Below are 21,943 nucleotides of genomic sequence, written 5' to 3' on the forward strand. Positions count from 1 at the left end.
ATGTATTTATTGATATTCTGTATTTCATGAGGCACCTTCTTTTACTTCTTCATGCATCGTTTCTTTTAGTTCTTTGGATATATTTACAATGGCTGCTTTGAAATCTTTGTTAAATCTCCAACATGTGACCTCTCTCACAGTTTCTGTTGCCTGTTATATTTCCTGTGTATGAATCACAGTTTCTTGTTTCTTTGCATTCTTTTTTTGTCTCTTAATTTTTTTTTTTTTTTGAACCTGGACATTTAAAATAACATATTGTAGCAACTCTGGGTACTGACCTCACCTCCAGGCTTGTTACTGTTATTTGCTTGTCTGTTTGTTTAGTGACCAGCTGGACCAGGTTCCTGAGCTCTGTCTCACCCCCACAGTGGGACACCTCTGAAGTTGCTCCTTGGAGAGTGAGGCCTTGGCCATGCACCCTATCACCCTAGGATGACCGCAATTTTTTTTTTTTTTTCGTGCTGTACGCGGGCCTCTCACTGTTGTGGCCTCTCCCGTTGCGGAGCACAGGCTCCGGACGCGCAGGCCCAGCAGCCATGGCTCACGGGCCCAGCCGCTCCGCGGCATGTGGGATCTTCCCGGACCGGGGCACGAACCTGTGTCCCCTGCATCAGCAGGCGGACTCTCAACCACTGCGCCACCAGGGAAGCCCGGATGACCGCAATTTTGGCGAGGTTCTCTTTGACCATCTCTTTCCCTGACCATAACCAGCCTTTAAGTTCCACTTATTGCTGGCTGATTGCTTTATTACTTTCCACCACACTCTGGGGGTGTAAATTGCTCTACAGGCTGATCCAATTACTTTTTTTTTTTTTTTTTTTTTGGATGTGGGCAGATCTCACTTTAATTGCAAATGGCTTCATTTACAACACATTCAATAATGAACAAACAGGAAAGCTGTGACTTTTAAACATATGAATATATAAAAGTCCCTTGAAATTCAGGTAGTCAAGATAAGGGCATTTCACAAGGAAAGCACCCCCGCCACCTCCCATTTTTCTGAAGTCTGTTTTACACTAATTTTAAAAGATGACGAGGCATACTCAGAAATTCAAAGTAGTAGGATGTACCTTGCAGGGAGAGAAGAAAACCTTTTTTCAGATTGTTGGGTAAATACATATCAGCAATTCCACTTGACAAAAGCTGATGGATGCCCTCCCTGAGTCAGGCTAGGCTCTGAGTGGGGATGGGAAACTGTGAGAAAGGGAGAATCTGATACAACACAGTACCAACCGGTTCCCCTCTAACACACCATGCTGTGACCCCAGACATGGGGGTACAAGAGCAGCCACCGGGGTGGTGACTGACTGTCCTCACTGCCAGGAATTGACAAAGGGTCTCAATTTACCCCGTGGACAAAATCCTTGACCAGCAAACTCAAATTGTCACTGAATTTAAATCATAAAGGATCTAAGGAAATTCATGTTTTATTTATGTGTATATATGGACTCCTTACACGATTAACATTCCTTTTCTCCTAAGGGTTTGTTCTATAAACTGGAGTGGCCTAAGAAAAGCATTGTATAATTTTGATTTTATTTTACGCTTTCAAAAGAGAAAGGAGGGAATGGAGAGAAAAGTGTCACAAATTCTTCAACTCTGGGGCTCAGCACGTCCAACAGACTCCTCCGACAAAAGGTTCATCCGGATTGTTGGGTAGTTTCAATGCTGAGGAAAGACTAGGGGAGCCCACCCCGACCCCACAGAAAGAATTCTACAGTTACTCTATCACGGTGCTCTAGCTAAAGCATAGGTTTCAAACTACAGAGAGTTTCAACTTAACATCTAAAATTTTAAATTGTAGCCTTTCAGCAACAAATAAGCACAGAGAGCTCATCTCAGAAGTAAAATTAAAGAACTATTGCCCTGATGTATGAAAGTCAAGCCATTGCTCCCAGCTATGCCACACTTCCAGGCTTAGGCAGACACATAAGGTGGTGGCAGCTCCTTGGTGGCGCCATTCACAGAGGCATCATCGTATGGGGGTAACAGCACCGTAGTGTCTTTGCTGGTAACATAAACCAGGACAGCGGAGGAGTTCCTGCCATCGATGCATCAGTAGCAGTTCCAAACACAGCTAATCAAGTAACCCTTAAAAGTCAAGATAATGCTGATAAACAGAAGAATAATAAGGACCAAACAGGTAGGATTCACTGACCTGATATCATCTTTGTAAGGAAAATCAGGAGGCAGCTGTCTTATGTATTCCTGGATGGAGTTTGGATAAACAAGCACAGTGACTGCACCCAAGGTGTTCAGGGCAAAATCAAAGATCTGGTAACAGAAGAATGGGATGATCCAGGCCACGTGTTGCTTGTATGCTCCATAAGTAGCCATTGCACAGATCAGGATCATGAGAAGAGAAATTGCGACAGCAATGCACATGTTGGCATCATCCATGAGCTCCAAGTCACCTCCGAGTTCAGAACTTGAAAAGTGATACTGATCTGGATCAGCCAGGGCGGGCGCTCAGTAGAATCAGCAGTGCCACGGCATTGATGATCAGGTACCAGACGCCAAGCAGGATGGTGCCGGTGTGGACATGGCAGCACAGGCAGCAGCTGTTGGAGTAGAACCGCGTCTAGGGGGCCACCATCTTCATTGCTCGGGCCGCCGGCGCAGTGGCGCGAGTGCGCGCCCAAGTTTGCAGGAGCTTCAGCCGCGTGGGTCTGGGCCCGCCGCGCGGTTGCTGCTGGCTCCCTAATCCAATTAAATTTGAGATTCTTTATAGGGATAGTTTTTGAGATCAGTGTTTGAGATATTTTTCAGACTTCAGGAGAGCTCTTCTTAGCTGTTGACTTCTGTGGTTCTCTTTGGTAAACTGGCCAGCCTATGGTTTAACTCCTATCTCTAGGTTTCTTTTAATTGCTTTTTACCACATCGTTCATTGTTATCCTTAGACCTGAACTTCCTCACACTCTTGCCAAAGCAGTGGGTTCCTATGGAGATTCAGAGCTCTCTTATCTTCCCTTGTGCAAAATATCTGAGCCAATGCTCTGGATCAGGGGGTGGGGACAATGGGGTGTTTCTCTTCAGCGGCTGGGCACTCAGTGAAGGGGGTGCTGCTGTCACCTCTGGTCTTCTTGACTTGTCTCTTCTGCTATGAGACCTCTGCTTTACAAATAAGCCAGGACAAGGATGACCTGGACCGCTGTATCCTAGTGTACCAGACCCAAGGGAGAGCGTCCATCCCATAAATGGTGGCTGGACAGAGGAGGGGTGCCCTCACGCTTGACTGCATTTGCCCAGAATTTGGTCCCTGCAGCAGGTAATGGGGGCGGGATGAGAAACACTGAAATCCTGCTTCTTCTGGGAGATTCCAGCTGGAAGGAGAGGGAGCTGTGTGTTTATGGTTGAACCATGTGGAGTGAAGTTTTCATCGTGCTCAGCTGAGAGAGGGGAGGAGGGCTGGGTCATGGTTCAAATACCACAGACTCTTGCTGTTCTGAGTTTTATCACAGTTTCTTCTTCAAATGTTTCTGTATTTGCTCTATGTCCCTAGAACCATTTCCAGCCACTTTATTTATTTATTTATTTTTTTGTGGTACGCAGGCCTCTCACTGTTGTGGCCTCTCCCGTTGCGGAGCACAGGCTCCGGACGCGCAAGGCTCAGCGGCCATGGCTCACGGACCCAGCCACTCCGCGGCATGTGGGATCTTCCCAGACCGGGACACGAACCCGTGTCCCCTGCATCGGCAGGCGGACTCTCAACCACTGTGCCACCAGGGAAGCCCTAGCCACTTTAAACGTTTGTTTATTTTATAGTTTCATGGGGATGAGGTCCCCTGAGTTCCTTGGGCTGCAGAGCTGGGAGTCAGTCATTCCCAGCTCTTCTCTTGCCTCGTGGATTTCCCAGCTGGGAGTCAGGACCCAGTCCACTGTCTTCCAGGCATGAGTGTCCTGGTCGATCGTCTGCAGAGATGACCAGAATGACCCTCCCACCCCTGTATGCTATTTCCCTTCCTTTGGAATCTAGACTGGCCTTGCGAGTTGCTTTGATCAGCAGAAGTAGCAGAAGAGACACCACAACAGTTCCGGGCCTGGACCTAGGAGGGCTGGGAGCTTGCACTTACTCCCCAGGAAGTGAGTGCCGTGTAAAGAGGTCAGGACAGATCACTGAATGAGGACAGATGCCTCAGGGCCCAGCCAACAGCCACCAGAAAGACTGCTGACATTTGAGCGGGTGCAGGCGGCAGTCACTGGAAGAGAGAGGCCAGGCGGCCCCCAGCTCTGCGCCATCTTAGCCGAGGCCTCAGCCACAGGGATGAGACCATCTCGGACCCCCAGCCTCAGCTGATGGCTCGGCTGATACCATGTGGGGCAGAGATGAGCCGTCCCTGCTGGGCACTGACCACACTCCAGATCCACAGAAGTGTGAGGCCTCAGGTGGTGGACGTTTTAAACCACCAAGTTCTGGGGCGCTTTGCTTGGCACCAACAGAAAATAGACATGGGACCTCAGTTCCCTATGGCAGAAGGCAGCCCCTGGAACCCCTTCTTTCATCCCGAGCTGGGAGGGAGCAGACCTCACCCCCCAAAAGAGGACTTAACGGTCTTGCCAGGACCTTTTCCAAAAGACCCCCGTCACCCCTCCCAGCCTTTCCATAAAGCCCTCCCTGGAGGCTTTTTTGAGAGTTGACATTAGATCTTGGAATTGTACATCTGTTGTAGATTCTCAGTAAGATCTTCGTGTTCAGCATACTCCTGCCTGCGTATTTATTTATTTACCTGTATTTTCTCTGGGTCCACCTGTGAACTCCTCAAGGGCAAGAACTTTGTTCACTGCTGTATCCCCAGCCCTCAGTGCATGGCACACAGGAGCTGCTCAGTGACTGCTTGTGGGATGAATGTGCCTACTTTGTGCCAAACCCTGTGCTGGGCTCAGTGCTCCCTCTGGTGTTATGTCAGCTACTGGCAAACGACTCTCGTGATGCCCAGACCCCTCTGCCCGCCTGATTCCAGCACAGCGTGGTGATTGGTTCTGTGCATCTTTGCTCGCATCCCTCATCAAAACCTGCCACAGCATCTCTTTACTTTGCTGCCTCAGAGCAGCAGAAGACCGCCGGTCCACAGGCAGGTGCAGTTCAGAAGTGCTGGAGCTCACACAAGGGGCCGGGGGCGGAGAGTGAATGCCTCGGTCCCTCTGTCCAGTGCACAGACCTGGGGTGCGTTCTGCCTGGTTCCTCTTAGGTCCCAGCAGGACGGAGCCCTGCTGCCCACGGTGCTGAGCAGCTTTTAACAGATTCTTAATTGACTTCCCTTCCTGCCCTGTCCTGCTGTTTCTGCTCCATCATTCATGCTTCCCAGGGTCACCTTCCAAAGAAACTACCTGTCCTAAGTATTCGTCTCAGGCTCTGCTGTCAGGGGAACCCAAACTAAGACACTGAGGTTCTCTTATTTGGTGTCACAATAACGTATGAGGTAAGAGGTATTAGTCCCATTTTATAGGTAAGGAAAGTAAGGCTGAGTAAGATTTAGATGTCTGGATGACCTTGCAAAAGCCACCCAATTGCTCTCAGCTTTAGTGTCCTCACTGGTAAAATGATGAGGTGGGATCCGATGCAGGTTTTTGTACTCAAGTGGCCACAGAGCAGAGCCAGGAAGTAAAGGCAGGCAGCCAGGCCTGCAAGGGCTGTGGCCGGCTGGAGCGCCCTGCCCTGTCCAAAGCGGGCAGCCACCCCTCGGCCCCAGGCAGCCGGGCCCGGCAGAAGGGCAGGCCCAGTGCTGCTGCGTCGCCCACCTGCGCACGAGAAACCAGACTCATGTGAAATCTCTCAAGCCTTAAATGGTGGCAATAAATTCGAATTATTTTAAACCCTGTGCAGACTGAAAGGGGCACAGGAAGCTTTCTGGAGTGATGGGAATGTTCTCCATATCGATGGGATGTATACACTTGCCAAAACTCAAAATAGGGGCACTTATCTTTAAAATAGGAGCACTTTATTAGTAAGTTGTTTCTCAATATGGTTAATTTTAAAAGAAAAAAAGAAAAAGACCCCAGATATGGCAATCAAAATACGTTCCTTTGGAATTCTATAATATTCATAGTACTTATTCTAGTACATAGTCGAGGTTCAGAAAGCAAAAACCATCACAGAGTTTGGCAAAGAGAAATGAGCTCTCTGAAAATCCATGTTGCATGCTGACACTTTTCCTCCTTCACCTCAGAAGAATCATCCGTGTGTTTGGGTTCCTCTCCTTCTTTAGGATACTGGAGAAAACAGGTGGACCATATCTCCGCTCACCTCCGGTCTTACGCTCAGAACAACCCTGAATTCCGGGCCTTGATTGCAGAGCCCAGGATGGGAAAGGTGGGTGGCCTCTGAGCAGGACTTCCTCTCTGGAGCATCCCGTGGGATCAGGCTGAGGTTGCCCCCATGGACTGTCCTGAAATTGCACTTTGCTTGCCCTTTCTCTTTTTCCTGCCCCGCTTTCCATGCCTCTTTGCCTTATTTGACATCCAGGAAAACTGGCTCAGAGAGATTTGGTGACCTGCCCAAGACTACACTCTGGGTCTCAGGGGATTCAGGATTTGAAGCAGGTCTGTCAGACCCCAGGGATACTGCTGTTATAAAGACACACATCTGTGAGAAGACCTCTTCCTCTGTCATGAGACTAAAAGAACCTTTCAAAGTTAGCCCATCCACTCCTCTGCCACCAAGTTAGGCCAACATCGGAACTGTGTCATTGTCAAGTATTGCTCAATTTCCTTTGATAATCTATTTTGGTGGTTTATTAATTCCTTGGCCTAATCTAGGGGTCTCCAAACTGTGGCCTGTGGGGCAAATCTGGCCTGCCACCAGTTTTATAAATCAAGTTTTATTGGATCACAGCTACACTCATTCATTTACTTATTGTCTGTAGCTGCTTTTGTACTGCAATGGCAAAGACCATATGGCCCACAAAACCTAAAATATTTACTATCTGATCCTTAAAGCATTTGCTGAGCCCCATTGATCTAAATTCCTCCCGCTACTTACAGAGACAGCTGCTCACCTGAATACTTGGCCCTTGATTGCCAAGGCCTGGCCCCCCCCAGGTCACTTTTTGCCAGGTGATAACTTGCAGCCATGTGGCTTCATTAAAGTGTGTCTCTTATAGAGAGTATCAATTTGGATCTTGCTTTCTTAACCAATCTGGCAGTCTCTGCTCTTTGATTGGAGTATTTAGTTCATTTATAACTAATGGAATTATAGAGAAGGCTGGATTTGTGTCTGCCATTTTGCCATTTGTGTCCTATTTCATCTAGTTTTTGTTTCTCTTTTCCTGCCTTCCTTTGTGTTAATTAAATGTTTGATTAAATGTACAGCTTAGCATCTCAGAATTTCTTGGCTGTGGCTCCGGGCTTTGAGTCCCACACTCATGGTTGTGAATTCTCTCTAATACTTTTTTACAAGCTCATCTCTGCTACCGTCCATGAGGATGGCTATGAAGTTAGCATCAGGCTGAATTATATTCAAGTCTCAAACAAGGTGCGTAAAACTGCTGGAAGTTATTCATTTCAAAATTGACTGACCTAGTAAATGGTAGCTTATGATTTATTGAAATGCTTCTGCATAATCCATAGAAAGGAAGAGTTTAGAATATTATGAAACTTAACTGGAGGCCAGAAATTTCATAGAATTAGATAAACAACTGAGCTAAACCTCAGAGAAGCCAGCTTTCAAGCACATAAAGATGTCATAAGAACAGAAAGAAATTATCACCCACCCTATTGGTCCTGTAGTTCTCAGGTTTATTTATACCCACTGAAGTCTGAGTATAGGCGAAAGACTGACAGAAATGTTTGCTGATATGTACTCTGGCCTATTTGCCTATAAAAATAAGCCATACTTTGTGGCCACGTCTCCCTTGATCTTCCCTCTTATTTGGTAACTGGAACATTGCCATGGAGCCCATAAGTGTGTGACAAACATTAAGTGATACAGGCAGCTTTAGTTTCATTGGACAAGAAGTCACAACATACAAAAGGATAATTAATGGATTGAGAAGAGAGTGAAGAAGGCAAGGAAAAGGAGGGGAACTTGGGCCTGGCCCTGACCTGGCAAGGTGCTAACGATGTCTCTAAAACTGGGACAGATACCTGGGCCCTGCCTGACCCACAGGGAGGCTGGGAGTGTCCAGTGGGAAGATACACGTGAATGTGCTTTGTAACCAAGGAAAGCACTAAATGCTGTGTTTTCGGTTGTGTGTCTGCAGCAGAGCTTGGGCGGGGAGGTGCTTCAGGAGAATGGGACTGAGGGACGCAGAACACGGCGAGTCACACCACACAGTTGTCCCCACTTGAGGCTGGGGAGGAGGGGCATAACCGCTCGGGCAGGTCAGCACCCACCTACTGAGGGCAGCTGGAGACGGGGGTCAGCTGTGAGCTGTTAGCAGCCAACGTGGCAGCTGGGATGGTACCTGACTGGTTAAGGGGAACTGGACAGACACAAGAGTATCTGCAATGTGCTGTCCATCACGTAGAAGTCGGGGATGTGTCCCAGGTTCTGCGTGTGTTTTTTCTTAGCCTGCGTGTTCTGTGCTCAGGAAGCAGCAGGTGGCTCCCGATGGCAGGAGCAGGGTGCCACGCTGTGGAACCGGTCCAGGTGGATACAGAATCCTGGGTCTGGGCTGTGTATCACCCATCCTCATTTTATAGACATCCGTGTAACCTCATTTTGCTTTGACAGCATCTCTTTGAGGCTGGTCATAATATTTCCGCTTTACGGGTGAGGAAACTGAGGCTCAGAGAAGTTAAGCCACTTGCTTCTTCCAAGACCCCTAAGCTACTAAGTGACCAAACCAGGATACAGACTCTGCAGCCTGAGCCTCCCCGTCAGGCCACCCTAATCCCAAGACACGGAAGGGTTGTAAGCACAGGGGGACACAGTTACGTATACATTCATTGTATAAAGGGGCTGGGGCAGCCACAGGGAAGGTGGGCTGGCAGGAACCTGTTTGGAGGCTGTTGCAGTGATCTCGGTCGTGAGAAGAGGGGCCAGAATGAGGAGTTGCGTAAGAGGCAGGATGGACGGAACCTCACGGTGAGGTGGGGGAGGTGTCTGGAAGCATGGTCACGCTGCAGGCTTGACTGTCTGGGTAGACGGGGCTGTCGTGAACAGAAAGAGGAGCAGGTGAACAGGGAGATCATTCTGCTGGGACGCGGCAGCCTCCTCTTTCATGGTGCTGGAATCTTTTCATTGGCCAGAACCTTTACCTGAACAAGGCGGTGAATTTCAGCGACCACTTTCTGAGCAGTGTCACCGAGGGAGGGAACGGGCAGTTCGGCAGCGGGTCCAACCTGGGTGAGTTGTCCCCTTCCGGGGACTTTAAAACAGTTGACCAGTTATATATGGATGTTGTTACAGGAAAGTGAATCCTACACGTTCTCATCACGAGGCAACAATTCTTTTTCTATTTCTTTCATTTTGTTTCTATATGAGATGACGATGTTCACTAAACTTCTTGCAGTCCTCATTTCATGGTATATGTAAGTCAGGTCCTTCTGCTGTGCCCCTGAAACTCACACAGCGCTGTATGTCAGTTACATCTCAGTAAACCTGGAAGAAAAAATAATAATTAAAAAAGAGAAACCTAAAGAACCGTTGACCAAAAACAGCACAGTGACTTGGCAAGGCTGGAGAGAGCTGCTTAAAATTTGCCGGCCCAGCCAGGCCTCTTACTTTCACGTTCCACCCATGTTATTCCTCTGGCCACCCCAAAGTCAGGCCTGAGACCTTTGCAGTCTTTCACAGGAACTGGGGAGATAAATTGGGGCAGGGGTTGCTCTTTGGGGCCTGAGAACTGTAGCCCTTTTGATTCCCCTCCCTCCTCCCATCCTCTGGTTCTGGACCAAGAAGGACAGCCCCAGGAGTCCTTCGGGCCAGGTTTCATCAAATAGAAATTTCTATAAAAGCCTTTTCCTCCTTCCGACCTGTAGAGGGGGGCATGGCAGGAGAGTGGCTCTTTACATGATGGGAGTGGCGGGGGGCTTCACTTTGGTCCTCGACTCCTGTCATTCCAGTGAGTGACTACAGCCAGAGCACCCCAGACACCACGGAGAAAGTCACAAGGACCAAGAATTTCAAGACCAAAATGTTTCAAGAGAAGAAGCAGCAGCTTACGGTATGTGTTCTCCTTGATCCTTAGAGCTGTCTTCTTCGGCCTATGCATCTAATGTTTTATTTTGAGATTGTTTAAATGGAAGAATACTTTTTCATTTTCTGTTCCCTTTTTTATAGCAGTGTGTTTTTATTTTGTGGAGGCAAAACCTTTAAAATCTCTCAAGATTATTCACTGGAATTATTTTAAAGTTCTCCTCAGTCTCCTGAATCACCTGTTTCCTCTGGGGTCCGTTCTATCTGCTCATCTTTCTCTTTCTTGCTTTTGGTTTGTCTCGAACATGTGATGATCCTTGGTTGCTAGGTCATGTTGATAAACGAAGGGCTAGTTTGATTAGCACGGGTGCCCAGCTGGGTCTGTGGGCCTGAGGTCTCTGTGGGTGGAGGGTCCTCGAAGTTGCCAGCGTGAGAAGGCCTTCCCTCTGCTGGTGAGCGCGGTAGTGGGAGTGCCGTGGTGGTTTCCCCTCCTTCCTGGCTCTCCAAACCCATGCCATGTCTGGGCTCTGCGCTTCGCCTTTCTCAGGCCCAGTGCTCCCAGGAGAAGCCTCTGTTAGGCAAATTGTGAACTGTATGGAAAATAGTATCAGGGTTTAAGCAGGGAGCAAAAGCTTCCCGCCCTTCTACTCGGGAGAGCGGGGTGGATGCCGGCCATCCCGTGATTCATGGTAAAGCCCTTTAATAACACGCTGTGGATTCAGCCACACCCAACGCCCGCCCTCCTGCTGGGCCCCCTGGAGAGAATACACTCACATGTCTGGGGTCTACAGCTGGTTTTCCTCTTGGATTTGATTTCCCTGTCAGTCTGATTCCATCTGCTTTCAATCTATGGGATTCTTCACCATTTCTGATCCATGCATGGTACCCTTTCCCGGTTTCCCTCAGCTGTTAGAGTTTTGTTTTTCACAATTATGGACCATGAATAGTTTTAACGGGAGCTTTGGAGAGACAGTGGGTGCCCTTGCTCACCCACCAGCTTGCCCTCCGGTCGGCCTTCTTTGGCTGTGGCAGCGAGCTGGAGGTGGACACAGGGTCAGTTCCCCCCTCCAGCCCCACCGCTTCAGTCCTGCGGGGCCCCGGGGCCTCCCGGCACGCACATGGGCACCCAGCCTGGTCGGGGGCCGGGGGGTGTTCTCCACAGGCAGGTGGTCACACTCAGGCTGATTTTGAACACCTTATAAAGCATGCAGCGTAAACTTTAGGATTCACCTGGTTGCTTTTCCTCGAAATATTCATAATAAAACTAGTGTGTGGTTTCTGGGGTTTTATGAGGTTTCTCATTGCATCCCTGCCCTTAATAACACGAAAAAATGTCAGTGTGGTGTCCTTCCCCCAGGCAAGGCCTCAGAGACTGGCTAGATTTACATTAGATGTGTTTATCTGTGCTGCTGGCCGTTGAAGACCACACACACACACACACACACACACCCCACCCCACCCCACACACACACACACACCCCACACACATACATGCTCGTACTCACACTCACCTGTCCCTGGGACTCAGAACTTACCCAGGAGAGGAAACATTTGCCCTGAGGGTTGAGCCTGGACAAGTGGGGCGTGACAGTAAAAAGATTTTGCGGCCGTGGAAACGACCACCTTCTGTGATCCTGCAGCCTGAAAACAAGCTTCTACTGAAGGAAGTCAGACCAGCAGGGGAAGGAAGAGTGTCTGTGATGGAACAGCTACGTGATGAAGTAAGCGCAGCCCAAGAACACACTTCCCTGAGGCTCTCAGCCAGGCCTGTCACCCAGTCTCTTTCAGATGGAAGTTTGGTTCGATATTGTGATAATCACAGTGCCGCTTAATTTAAAACCATCTGGAAGTAGGCTAAATGGCTAGTCAAAAACTTTACATTAATTGTTACCTGTTGCTAACTTTTATAGCAAAGAAAATAGGCAGAAAAGTGCACAGGAGCCCAAATAAAGTGCAGGAAGGTGGACAGAATCCCTGGTCTGTGACCCTGTGTGACCATGATGTTTCCTAAAGAAGCAAGGTTGTCCATCCAGGTGCCTGGCCTCCTGCTGGGGGAGCAGAAACACAAGTTTTATCGCCCACATGACTTGGCAGCTCTGTCTTTATAGGTTAGGTCTTGGGGTTCCTGCTTCTTTTGAGTTAAAGCAGTTTAGTTCCATCAAGCGTTTGTTATACTTACTAGGATGGCGAGCGGGCGCCATTGAGCTTAGGCTTTGTGCAAGTTTGTCCTTTTCTACACGCTGCAGGGAGCAGATCCCAACTGCAGTGACAACGAAGACCAGCCCGTCCTGAGCCTGGCGGTCACGAACAAGCACCATGAAGCGATCCCGGTTCTCGTGCAGAGGGGAGCGGACGTGGACCAGCAGTGGGGCCCGTAAGTGGAACACGAGGAAGGGAGAGTTGTGGGTGAGGTCGCAGCCAGCTGGTACTCGGTGGGGCTCCTCCGAGCAGTCAGTTTGCAGGCCCTGTTCAACTTGAACCACTTAGGAACCATTTCAACCCATTTTGGCCTTAATGAGAGACTTAACTGCTTTTGTTTTCCAAATCTGGGTAAAACAAAGGTTTTTAAACAGACTACTGGATTGTCTAACTTTTAGTAGCTTTGATAAATGATGATCCATTTTGTTAACTCATTAATTTATTTATATTTGTGGGCTCGCAAATCCTTAGCCATTGGGTGTTAAGCAGTGTTTTCATCATGATGGGAAATGTACCCATGAAGTTACTGCAGAAAGAAAACCTTATCCGGTCGTCCGTGGATGCGAACAGCGCCGGGGGGAGGCAGTGCATGGGGGTTCACCATGTCATCTCCTGTTTCCACAGCTGGGAAGCGGGATGATGAGATCCCCAGTCACGTGGGATGGTTTTGTTCCTTTCCCACCCTTGACCCCACCCAGCCTTGTGAGTCCACTGTTCTCTTGCAAATTACTTTGGGGACCTGGGGTGGACAGTGTTTTGAGTCCAGGTCCTCGCCGTTAACTGCTTACATCCGCTGACCATCTATTGAACTGGAAGTCATCTGGGGGAATCGCAGGTCAACCACTCTGCCGCCCACACTGTTACTGAGGCAGCTGGGGGCCCCAGTCTGTGAATCATGCTGCTGAGGATGGCAAGGAGCACAGGGGACAAAAGTTAAATAGCTTTGCTTCTATTCTCCTCTTTCAAAATTTCCTCTAGCGTTTTTATTCAAAATATCTCTCTCTTAATTTTTCTATGTGCAGTTTTTAAAGTTTCTGCCCAATAGGACTCCTGTGTCAGTAGACACGACCCCCTTTTTATCAGTAGTTTAATTTTGTAGCAGAGTGTTTGGCCTGTGGGTGTACACACTCAATGGCTGGAATTTACTTTCTCAAGTTCTCTTGGGATTCACAGGCATCATACCTTGTCAGCTTCATCATTTACATTCCTACACTTATATTATCATTATTAATAGAAATAATGACACCTTGTTTTGTGTGAAGGTATACTTTATATTTGGATAATTCAGATAAGGGTTTTTAAATAGCATTTACATATAATGTTTGTGGTTGATACAAAAATCGCTTGAGGGGCTTCCCTGGTGGCGCAGTGGTTGAGAGTCTGCCTGCCGATGCAGGGGACACGGGTTCGTGCCCCGGTCTGGGAAGATCCCACATGCTGCGGAGCGGCTGGGCCCATGAGCCATGGCTGCTGAGCCTGCGCGTCCAGAGCCTGTGCTCCACAACGGGAGAGGCCACAGCAGTGAGAGGCCCGCGTACCGCAAAAAAAAAAAAAAAAAAAAAATCGCTTGAGCACATTTTGAATTGTTGCTGAAGTGGATGAGTCCTGGCTTTATGAAGAGTCCAGCTAACAGGATGAACTTAACTCTGGACCTGGAACAGGTGATCTGTCTCTCTTTGGTGTTCCTCAGTTTCCATTGTTGCTTCATTACCATTCTGTAAACTGACATCTATCCACATGTGACCTCCTTGCATTTCTACTAAGTCTAATGCCGTGGTTATATGGTCTAGCTGAATGGTGTGTAATAGCCCTTTGTCACTCCCCCTGCATTGCCATGGTTACTGTTAGCAGAATATAGCTCACGTGGAGTCAGGGAGGGGCGGGTTCAGAAAGCAGATTTTTCCACTGAGAGCCAATTCTGCTGAGTGTGGCTTATATTTGTTAGTTCACAGTGTTTGGGCCTGGGTCCACCCAGCCTCTGCCCCACAGCTGGACCTCTGTAGACCCAGGAACATGACCTCTAGGCTCCACTATCTGCAGCTCTTCAGGCACAAGCCATCTGGCGATCTGACTTTCCTGTAAAAGAGGCTCCGTGACTTGTCCTTTGCAAACAAGGATTAACATTCTCTTCTCACCCTGAGCCTGTTTAGCTAATGGCGAGAGGCAGCCCAGGTGGTCTCCATACAGGTAACTTCTGTCCAGCAGCTTGGCCGGTAGCAGAAAGCCCCTCCCTAGGGTTTCTGGTTCCCATGTTTGTGTCTTTCTTACCAGAATAAACTCATACTCAGCAGAAGGGGGATGGCTGAGGAGAAATACACATCTTCCACCAAAGCTGACACCTCTTACCAGCAGACTTCAGAAACACGGATTCAGAAAGTCTTGCGAGGAGAGGGACACAGAGATGCTGTTTGCTTTTGGACAGTAGCTGCCCGTCTTCACTGGCAGTTTCAAATATTGAGCCTCTGAGCTCTGCCCTAGCAGACAAGTGAGGAAAATGCAACCATCAGTTTACTTAGAGGTTCACCTGTGGAGATTTATTCTATTAGGTAATTCAGGATTTACAAAGAGAGAGTGTACCTTAATTCACCGTGACACTTAGATTGGAGTAAACAGTTTGAGTTGCTTGTGCATTAGTAGAAAAGTGTCTTTATGATACAAATTCACAGAGCACCACAGTGCACTTGCTGTGCCAACCATGTTCTGGAAGTTCTGCCGTGACAATGACAAGCTCCTCAGAGGAGGAGACTCACAGCATGGAGTTCTGATGGCAGGACATGCTCCGTCTCATGCCCTTGCCGTGTTGCAGTTAACTCGTTTGGGGAGCTAGGTACACAGCTAAGAGTTGGCAGAGTCATGATTCATCATCTTCCAAAACCAAACTGTGGTTACGCAGGAAACCACCAACCCAGAAAATCTAGCCATCAGAGATCCCCGGCCCCAGCCCCATTATTGAGTGAATAGAACACGCACTCTGCTCTCAACCTGGGGAGAGTTGTGAAGACAGAAGGTCTTGAGTCCACCTAGGAGATGCCCCAACCCTGTGAATAGATCTGAGTTCAAATGGTAAATGCGTGATGAAGCCCCAGGAACTTGAGGGGGTGAAGTGACAGTGAAGCCTTATTTATGCCACTGGGGAGGCAGGAAAGATGAAAGATGAGGAGGAGATACGTGTCTGGTGTGACTGAGACCTCCGTGGTCAGACCCCTGTAGCACACTGTGTACCCCTCCACCCTGAATTTACAGCCAGGTCCTCTGAGCTCCCCGAGAGAGGAACAGGCACTGTGTCACAGGTGACGAGGTGGCCCTGGCATATCTGGGGGCACCAGGCTGGCACTCACACATGTGCTGAGTAGATGAACAAATAATTCAAGTGACTTAGAGCCCAGGAGACGTCATCTGAAAGACCTCGTGAGAAATGTCCACTTTGAATGTGTCCACTGGGAATTGTGCTAAAGGAAGGGAAAGTAGAGTCTTCTGTGGTGACAGGGGACAGTTTGGAGACAGGAGAGAGCAAAATGTGGAGAAAATGAACATATTCCTCTTGCTAGGTCTTCTCATCTGTAAAATGGGGATAATCGAACTCGGGTCATAGAGTTAGTGGAGGATGAGGTGAGATCGTTTGTGGTGCCCAGAGCCTAATGACTGGACTTCAATGGTGGCAGTCGTGAAGCTGTGATTATGAAAAAAGAGGATCATCAGGATTTGAGTGGGAAGTATCAACTGCACGATGATTGACATAGGATACGGGGATGGGTGAGTTGGCTCTGGGAGAAGAACCACATGGGGCTTAAATAACAGAAGCCCTGGGTGAAAGGTGTTACAACTGGATTTAAGTTCTAAGTTCTATTTCTGTTAACAGATGTCACCGAGCCTTCCCAAGTCCAAGTTTTCACATTAAGGAAAGGGCATGTGTATTTTTTTAATGCACCAAACTCTAAGAAGATGAACTTGATAAACGCTTCTTATACTTTAATGTGTATGTAAATCAGCCAAGGACCTTGTGAAAATGCACATTTGGTGGGTCTGGGTGGGGCCAGGCCTGAGATCCAGCATCTCTAGCAAGCTCTCAGGAGATGCCAACGGTCCAGGTGCCACAGTCTGAGTACCGAGGGTCCAGAGGCTGTTCTTACAAACACTGAGACGTTAAGAACCCGCCCAGCGTGGTCCGTGGTAAGGAGTGACCTCACAGAGCTGTTGGACACGGGACCCTTCCCTGTGCCTGACTGCTCAGTTATGTTGATCTGATCAAACTAATAACAGTAATGTCACCACCAACAACAACAATATGAAGGGTGATCCCCAAATCTTAGTTGCTTGCAGGAACTGTTTGTATCAAACCAAAGGCAGATCTTTGGAAAGTCATGGAAATTCTGTCATAAGGCACATGGCCTTGCCGCTTTCACTTACTGCCTCTGGAGAAATATAAGGAGAAGCTAACCAATCATACCTCTCAGACTTTGTTGGCACCAGCAGCCTTGGCCAGATAAGTTTGCTGAAATTACATGAATGATAAGATCTAAACTTAGACAAGGTCTAAGAACATTAGGGTGGTTGGACACTTAGAGTTCTGCCGCAACACAAAACCGGTGAAAGCACTAAGTTTCTCATTTACTTTGGAAAATGGAAAGCCTTCTCATTACCTGGTCAGTTTGGATTCTGGAGCCCGAATCAGGCAGAGGATTACCCTCCCACAGGTGGATGCAGAGTTCATAGTTATGTTTTCCTGCAATTCATATGGGTTTCAATCTTGGAGGCAATACTCCTTCCCTTAATTTGTTTGTCTATTCATTCTTTTCATTGATGTATTCATTTTACTAGTGGTTTCTGAGCACCTACTGTGTACTGGTCAGCATTCTAGGTGATGGAGATACAGCAGTGATGAAGACATCACTTCCCTTCCCTCATGGAGCTTACAGTTTAGTGGAGGAGACAGACAATAAACAAGTAAGCAAATGAATGAGTAATTTCAGAGCATGATAAGTGCTACAAAGAAAATAAAGCCAGGTAAGGGAATCAAGTGTGGTGTGGTCAGGAAAGGCCTCCACCCCCACCCCCCAGGACCAGAGACTCCCAGAATTAGTCTGGGACAGACTTGATTTAGGTACAGCGCAGTATGGGGAGGTTTAGTCACCAATTTCATCATTCATTTCTGACCTAGTCGTACTGACGTTGCCTTATTTATGACTAGTCTGGCAGAAAGATTTCTTAAATTGTGTATGTTTATTGAAAACTATTCAAACGCACCAAATCACCTTTTAATTGTATCAAAGTGAGACGTGGACATGATTGAAAAATCAAATCCTGTGGAAGGGCATGGCGGTCCTCTGCTGCCCTCACCTCTTCACCCCCAGTCCTTGTCTCCAGAGACGACTACATGTAAATGTCTTAAAGTTCTCCCGAGAGTCACCTATATCTCTGTCACTAAACAATACACTTTAACCGATCACTCCTGATTTAGCATGCTTAGACAGTATCTGCTGATTCTTGCTGTCATAGGTGATGATTTTGCTTGCTGACCGGACCTTCATGTTTTGATCATTCTGTTCCAGTTTTTGTTCTTTATTAATTACTGTTAAAATATAAATGATATGCCTAAACTGCTGTATTTCAGTCATCATCTTTCAATGATGTCAGTGGTGTCTCTTGATTCACCTGGATGTAAGTGCATATAAGTGTATGTTACTGCTCTCTACCTTTCCTTCCCCTTCCATCTCACAACTTCTCTTAGTATATGCTTACTTTTTACAACACTAATCACAGCTATATTTACTTGTGTTAACATAATGAAGACATCCATTCTTCATCCATAGGTTGATTGCAATAGTTGAAAAGCACGAAGAGCAATTGCATTATAATAGCTACATAAATATTGTTCATTGGTATACTCTGATTACATTTTCTTGTTTGTAGGTTCAAGAAAACAACACTTAGGCCACTCAAAGTAAAATTTTATTACCAGAAATGTCAAGTAGATTCTCCTTACACACCATAAATTATTCAAAATCAGGTCACATTTCATTTTCTTTCATAAACCATGAACAACTTATGTGTTTTTGTGTGTGACTTTGATTTTCCTGGACTTTCGGATTGCCTTGTTTTTTTCTGGTTTGAAAAAGAACATGCCTTCACCACATCCATAATCTTACCTGGTTTCTTACTTTTTCAGTGCTTTTTTTCTTAAGAGACTTTCCTCTTGGAGTATACTTCCTACTCGGATTTTGCCTGACAGCCCTCTGGCCCTGCTGCACAGTGGTCATCATGGGATTTCTTTTCACTGGAATCCACCTATAGTTATTGTTCACATTTTTCTCTTTCTTGGTTTTGACCCTTGTCAGGCTAGAGTGTGACCTTAGGTAACTTCTTCAGAAAGAGTATGTAGAAAAAAACTTTTGAGTCCTTGAATATCAAAAATGACTTTTGGGGGCTTCCCTGGTGGTGCAGTGGTTGAGAGTCCACCTGCCGATGCAGGAGACATGGGTTCATGCCCCGGTCCGGGAAGATCCCACATGCCGCGGAGTGGCTGGGCCCGTGAGCCATGGCCGCTGAGCCTGCGCGTCCGGAGCCTGTGCTCCACAACGGGAGAGGCCACGACAGTGAGAGGCCCACGTACGGAAAAAAAAAAAAAAAAAAAAAAAAAAAAAGATGACTTTCTTTTCTCTTCACTCTTGACTACTAATACTTTGATATTAATTTCTGTGTTCAAAATAATCAAGCCTTGCTCTCATGATTTCTAGCACCCAGCATAGCCCATGAAAATGCTACAGCAAATTCTTATTCATTTCTGACCTCTTTGTTCCTTCTGGAACCATTTATCCCTGAGGTTCTGAAATTTCATGGGGGTATTTTTTTGATGTGCTGTTGTTCATTCATCCACTTGGCCCTTTCAGTCTGAAAAGTCATGTGTTTCTTCAGCTCAGGGAAATTTTATCTCTTTGGTATCTTCTCCCCTCCGTTATTTCTGATTCTCTCTTTCTAGAATTCCTATTAGTTAGGTGGTGGACCACTTGCATTGACCCTCTCTGTCTTTTTAATTTTTCCCCCATATTTTTCATTTCCCTTTTTCTCTCTGTTTTAAGAGATTTTCTTGACCTTCCTGCTGAATACTTTTTCTTTCAACAGTCATATTTTTACTTTCTAAGAGCTCCTTTTTGTTCTGATTGTTTCTTCTTCAAAGCCTTCTGTTTTTGTCTACTATTGTCTTCAGTCATTTTTAATTTCTTACATTTGTGTTTGATTTTTCTTTGATGCTGCAGATTTTTCTCAGATGTGTGTGATCCTTTGTCATCCATCCATGTTTGAGAATGTGGAATGGGCTAGATGAGTGGGAATTCTGTGTGTATGACAGGAGCTTATCATCTGGGGTGGGGGTGGGGTGGGTTGTGGGTGTATGAAGCTGCTCTCAGGCTGGGACAAGTGGAAGGCTTCCCTCTGGGCATGGAAGTTGCCAGAGGCTCCGTTTATCTCCTTCAGAAAAGAGGCCACCATCCTTTTTCTCTATTGGGATAAATGTATGGCTGCAGGTACATCTGCAGGTACAGGGGACAGGGTGGGAGTGTCAAGGAAAAGATCAGGGCCAGGAGAAGGCAGACCTCCAGTTGCTCATCTCATCTCTGTCTTCAGCCACAACTCCCACCTTCCATCACTTCTGCCACCTCTGGGCAGGAGCCTTTCATGAACTCTAGAATGCAGGTAGCACCCCATCCTCCACTGCAGCATCCACTGCTCACTCACTGGGCCAAAGCTGACCAGGCAAGGTAGAGACAGTCTGGCAGATCGCGAAATATGCTGTCTGACCTCTCGGGCCTGCCCTCTGGGTTCTAAGATTGGTGTTTATTTTCATATCACACAAGCCAAACTCACTGAAGCCAAGGTCATTGTCCCTACACAAGAATAAGAGCCACAGCCCTGAAAGGTTATTATCATACAGACTGTGCCCAAAGGGTCAAGCCAAGGGTGAGACCGTGTCCAATGCGTTCCATGAACTCTTGCAGGAAATATACTAACATAGTATTTATTAGCATTTGCTAAATTGACTACAAACCATATCTTTGTGGGGTTTCTCACTTTAAAACATGAATATGTGTATAGATTTTCACTTTCTGTCTGATATCAGAGCTTACCCTCCAAATCCTCCAAGGAATGGAACAGGGAGGGCAGAGTCAAGAGATTTTCCTGGGTTAGTTAAATAGGTCGTGGGTGAAACCAAGGCCCCTTTGGTCACCTGCTGCTTCTCCACTTTCTCGAGGATGCAAACCAAGGATTTAGCCAGGGATTTTTTCCCATCCAAACAGGCTCCAAAATGCAGCTCTTCATGAAGCAGCTCTGCTTGGCCTGGCAGGAAGGGAGTGCATCACTACCTTACTGGGGTATGTTCCTTGGCCTCCGAGGGACACTGATGGCCACAGTGATCCCCCTGTTGGCCTGTGAGGATTTCAGAGGGTCCTGGTTCCTGAACAGCTGACCCAGTAATGGGGCCACCATCCCCATGGCTCCCAGGGCACTAAGGGCTTTTAAAAGCACAATGAAAACGTTGCCCCCTTAAACCCACTTGGTTGTGGGTCGTTGATGCAGTGGGAACCCACGGCAGGGATTGGCACTGGATGTGTGAGATCACAGCGCCCCTCAGGTCTCAGGGTAGAGCCGCCCTTGAGGGCTGGTCATGGTGGCCTCTTGGGGGAAGTTTGGGATAGGGGCCAGGAGCTCCCAGACTGGCCTCCAACGCAGGGAAGGTTCGGAGACCTGAGTCCGTCCGCTCACCCCCATTTCCTTCGCAGATGCAACGCAAGCGTTCAGAAGAAGAACGCAAGAGACCAGACGGCGTATGACCTGGCCCTGGAAACTGGGGATGACCCCGTCATCTCGCTCTTTGCTGCTAAGCTCAGCTTGGATGACCGTTAGTACCAAGGGCCCCGTAGGCTTCCTTTAAAGAAACCATCCAGCTCTGGCTGTGCTTTGTTCTCTTCCTTCTGAAATGCATATTTGAGGTTTGAAAACTGAGCTCGAGAGGCACTCATAAGCTTTTAAAAGTTATGTGACAGTATAAGCTCCCAACACTCCATGAGTATTTCCCCAAATGCCCTGGAGAGTGATGAATTTAGTGTATGCTTTCAGTGGTGTATTGCTGCTTGTCTTAGAATTTGCTCTTTAATTTTATTTCTCAGTAGATAAAATTACACACGGTTCTAAGCCAAAAGGTATAAAATGTTGTGAAGTCTCCCTCTCGTCCCTGCCCCACAACCACCCACATCCCCTCCACAGAGGCCACCAGTGACATCCGTGTCTGTCGTGTCTTTCCAGAAGTAGTGTAGGATTATATAAGCAAATGTACATAGTATGTGTATGTGTTCATACAGAGTACATGTAAAATATAAGTAGAGGTAACACATATTCTGTCCCCTTGTCTAAGACAAATGGTGGGAAACCACGTACTGTTCTGCATGTTGTTTGCTTAATATATCTAGTAAGTGGTTCCAAATTAGTGCATAAAGATTGAGCTTATTAGAATTTTTCCTTATTAAGCTAAACTCATCAATATTCCTGTTGTTACGGCTTGTTCTTTGGTTGACAAGTAAGCTTCGAATAAACCAATTGCAGGAATGTGTAATTTTGATTCATTTCTTTTTTTCAGATCGTCATTTCAATCTTTGGGTGCTAATGCTGCAGTAG

General features: G+C 47.2%; 1 protein-coding gene and 1 pseudogene across 3 annotated transcripts in view; one reads left to right on the top strand and one right to left on the bottom strand.

Annotated features, from left to right (window-relative positions):
• Nucleotides 1-21,175, top strand: part of DZANK1 (double zinc ribbon and ankyrin repeat domains 1) — a gene marked incomplete at both ends in the record, with an annotated part of 68,963 nt that extends 47,788 nt beyond the window's left edge. Inside the window, 9 exons of one of the 2 annotated variants that reach the window (XM_079718338.1) lie at nucleotides 6,207-6,310; nucleotides 7,397-7,471; nucleotides 9,190-9,286; nucleotides 10,006-10,106; nucleotides 11,719-11,799; nucleotides 12,325-12,452; nucleotides 19,898-19,948; nucleotides 20,569-20,643; nucleotides 21,052-21,175. In XM_079718338.1, coding sequence (XP_079574464.1) covers nucleotides 6,207-6,310; nucleotides 7,397-7,471; nucleotides 9,190-9,286; nucleotides 10,006-10,106; nucleotides 11,719-11,799; nucleotides 12,325-12,452; nucleotides 19,898-19,948; nucleotides 20,569-20,643; nucleotides 21,052-21,175 — 836 coding nt within the window. The remainder of the gene's footprint in view (nucleotides 1-6,206; nucleotides 6,311-7,396; nucleotides 7,472-9,189; nucleotides 9,287-10,005; nucleotides 10,107-11,718; nucleotides 11,800-12,324; nucleotides 12,453-19,897; nucleotides 19,949-20,568; nucleotides 20,644-21,051) is intronic. The other variant, XM_079718339.1, reaches the window with a different exon arrangement.
• On the bottom strand, nucleotides 1,918-2,602 carry LOC307062603 (lysosomal-associated transmembrane protein 4B-like; annotated as a pseudogene). The gene has a single exon. The product of its transcript is annotated as a lysosomal-associated transmembrane protein 4B-like (transcript).
• Nucleotides 21,176-21,943: the final 768 nt, after the last annotated feature.

The sequence above is a fragment of the Hyperoodon ampullatus genome (genome assembly GCF_949752795.1).
Source record: "Hyperoodon ampullatus genome assembly, chromosome: 14".
Classification (NCBI taxonomy): domain Eukaryota; kingdom Metazoa; phylum Chordata; class Mammalia; order Artiodactyla; family Ziphiidae; genus Hyperoodon; species Hyperoodon ampullatus.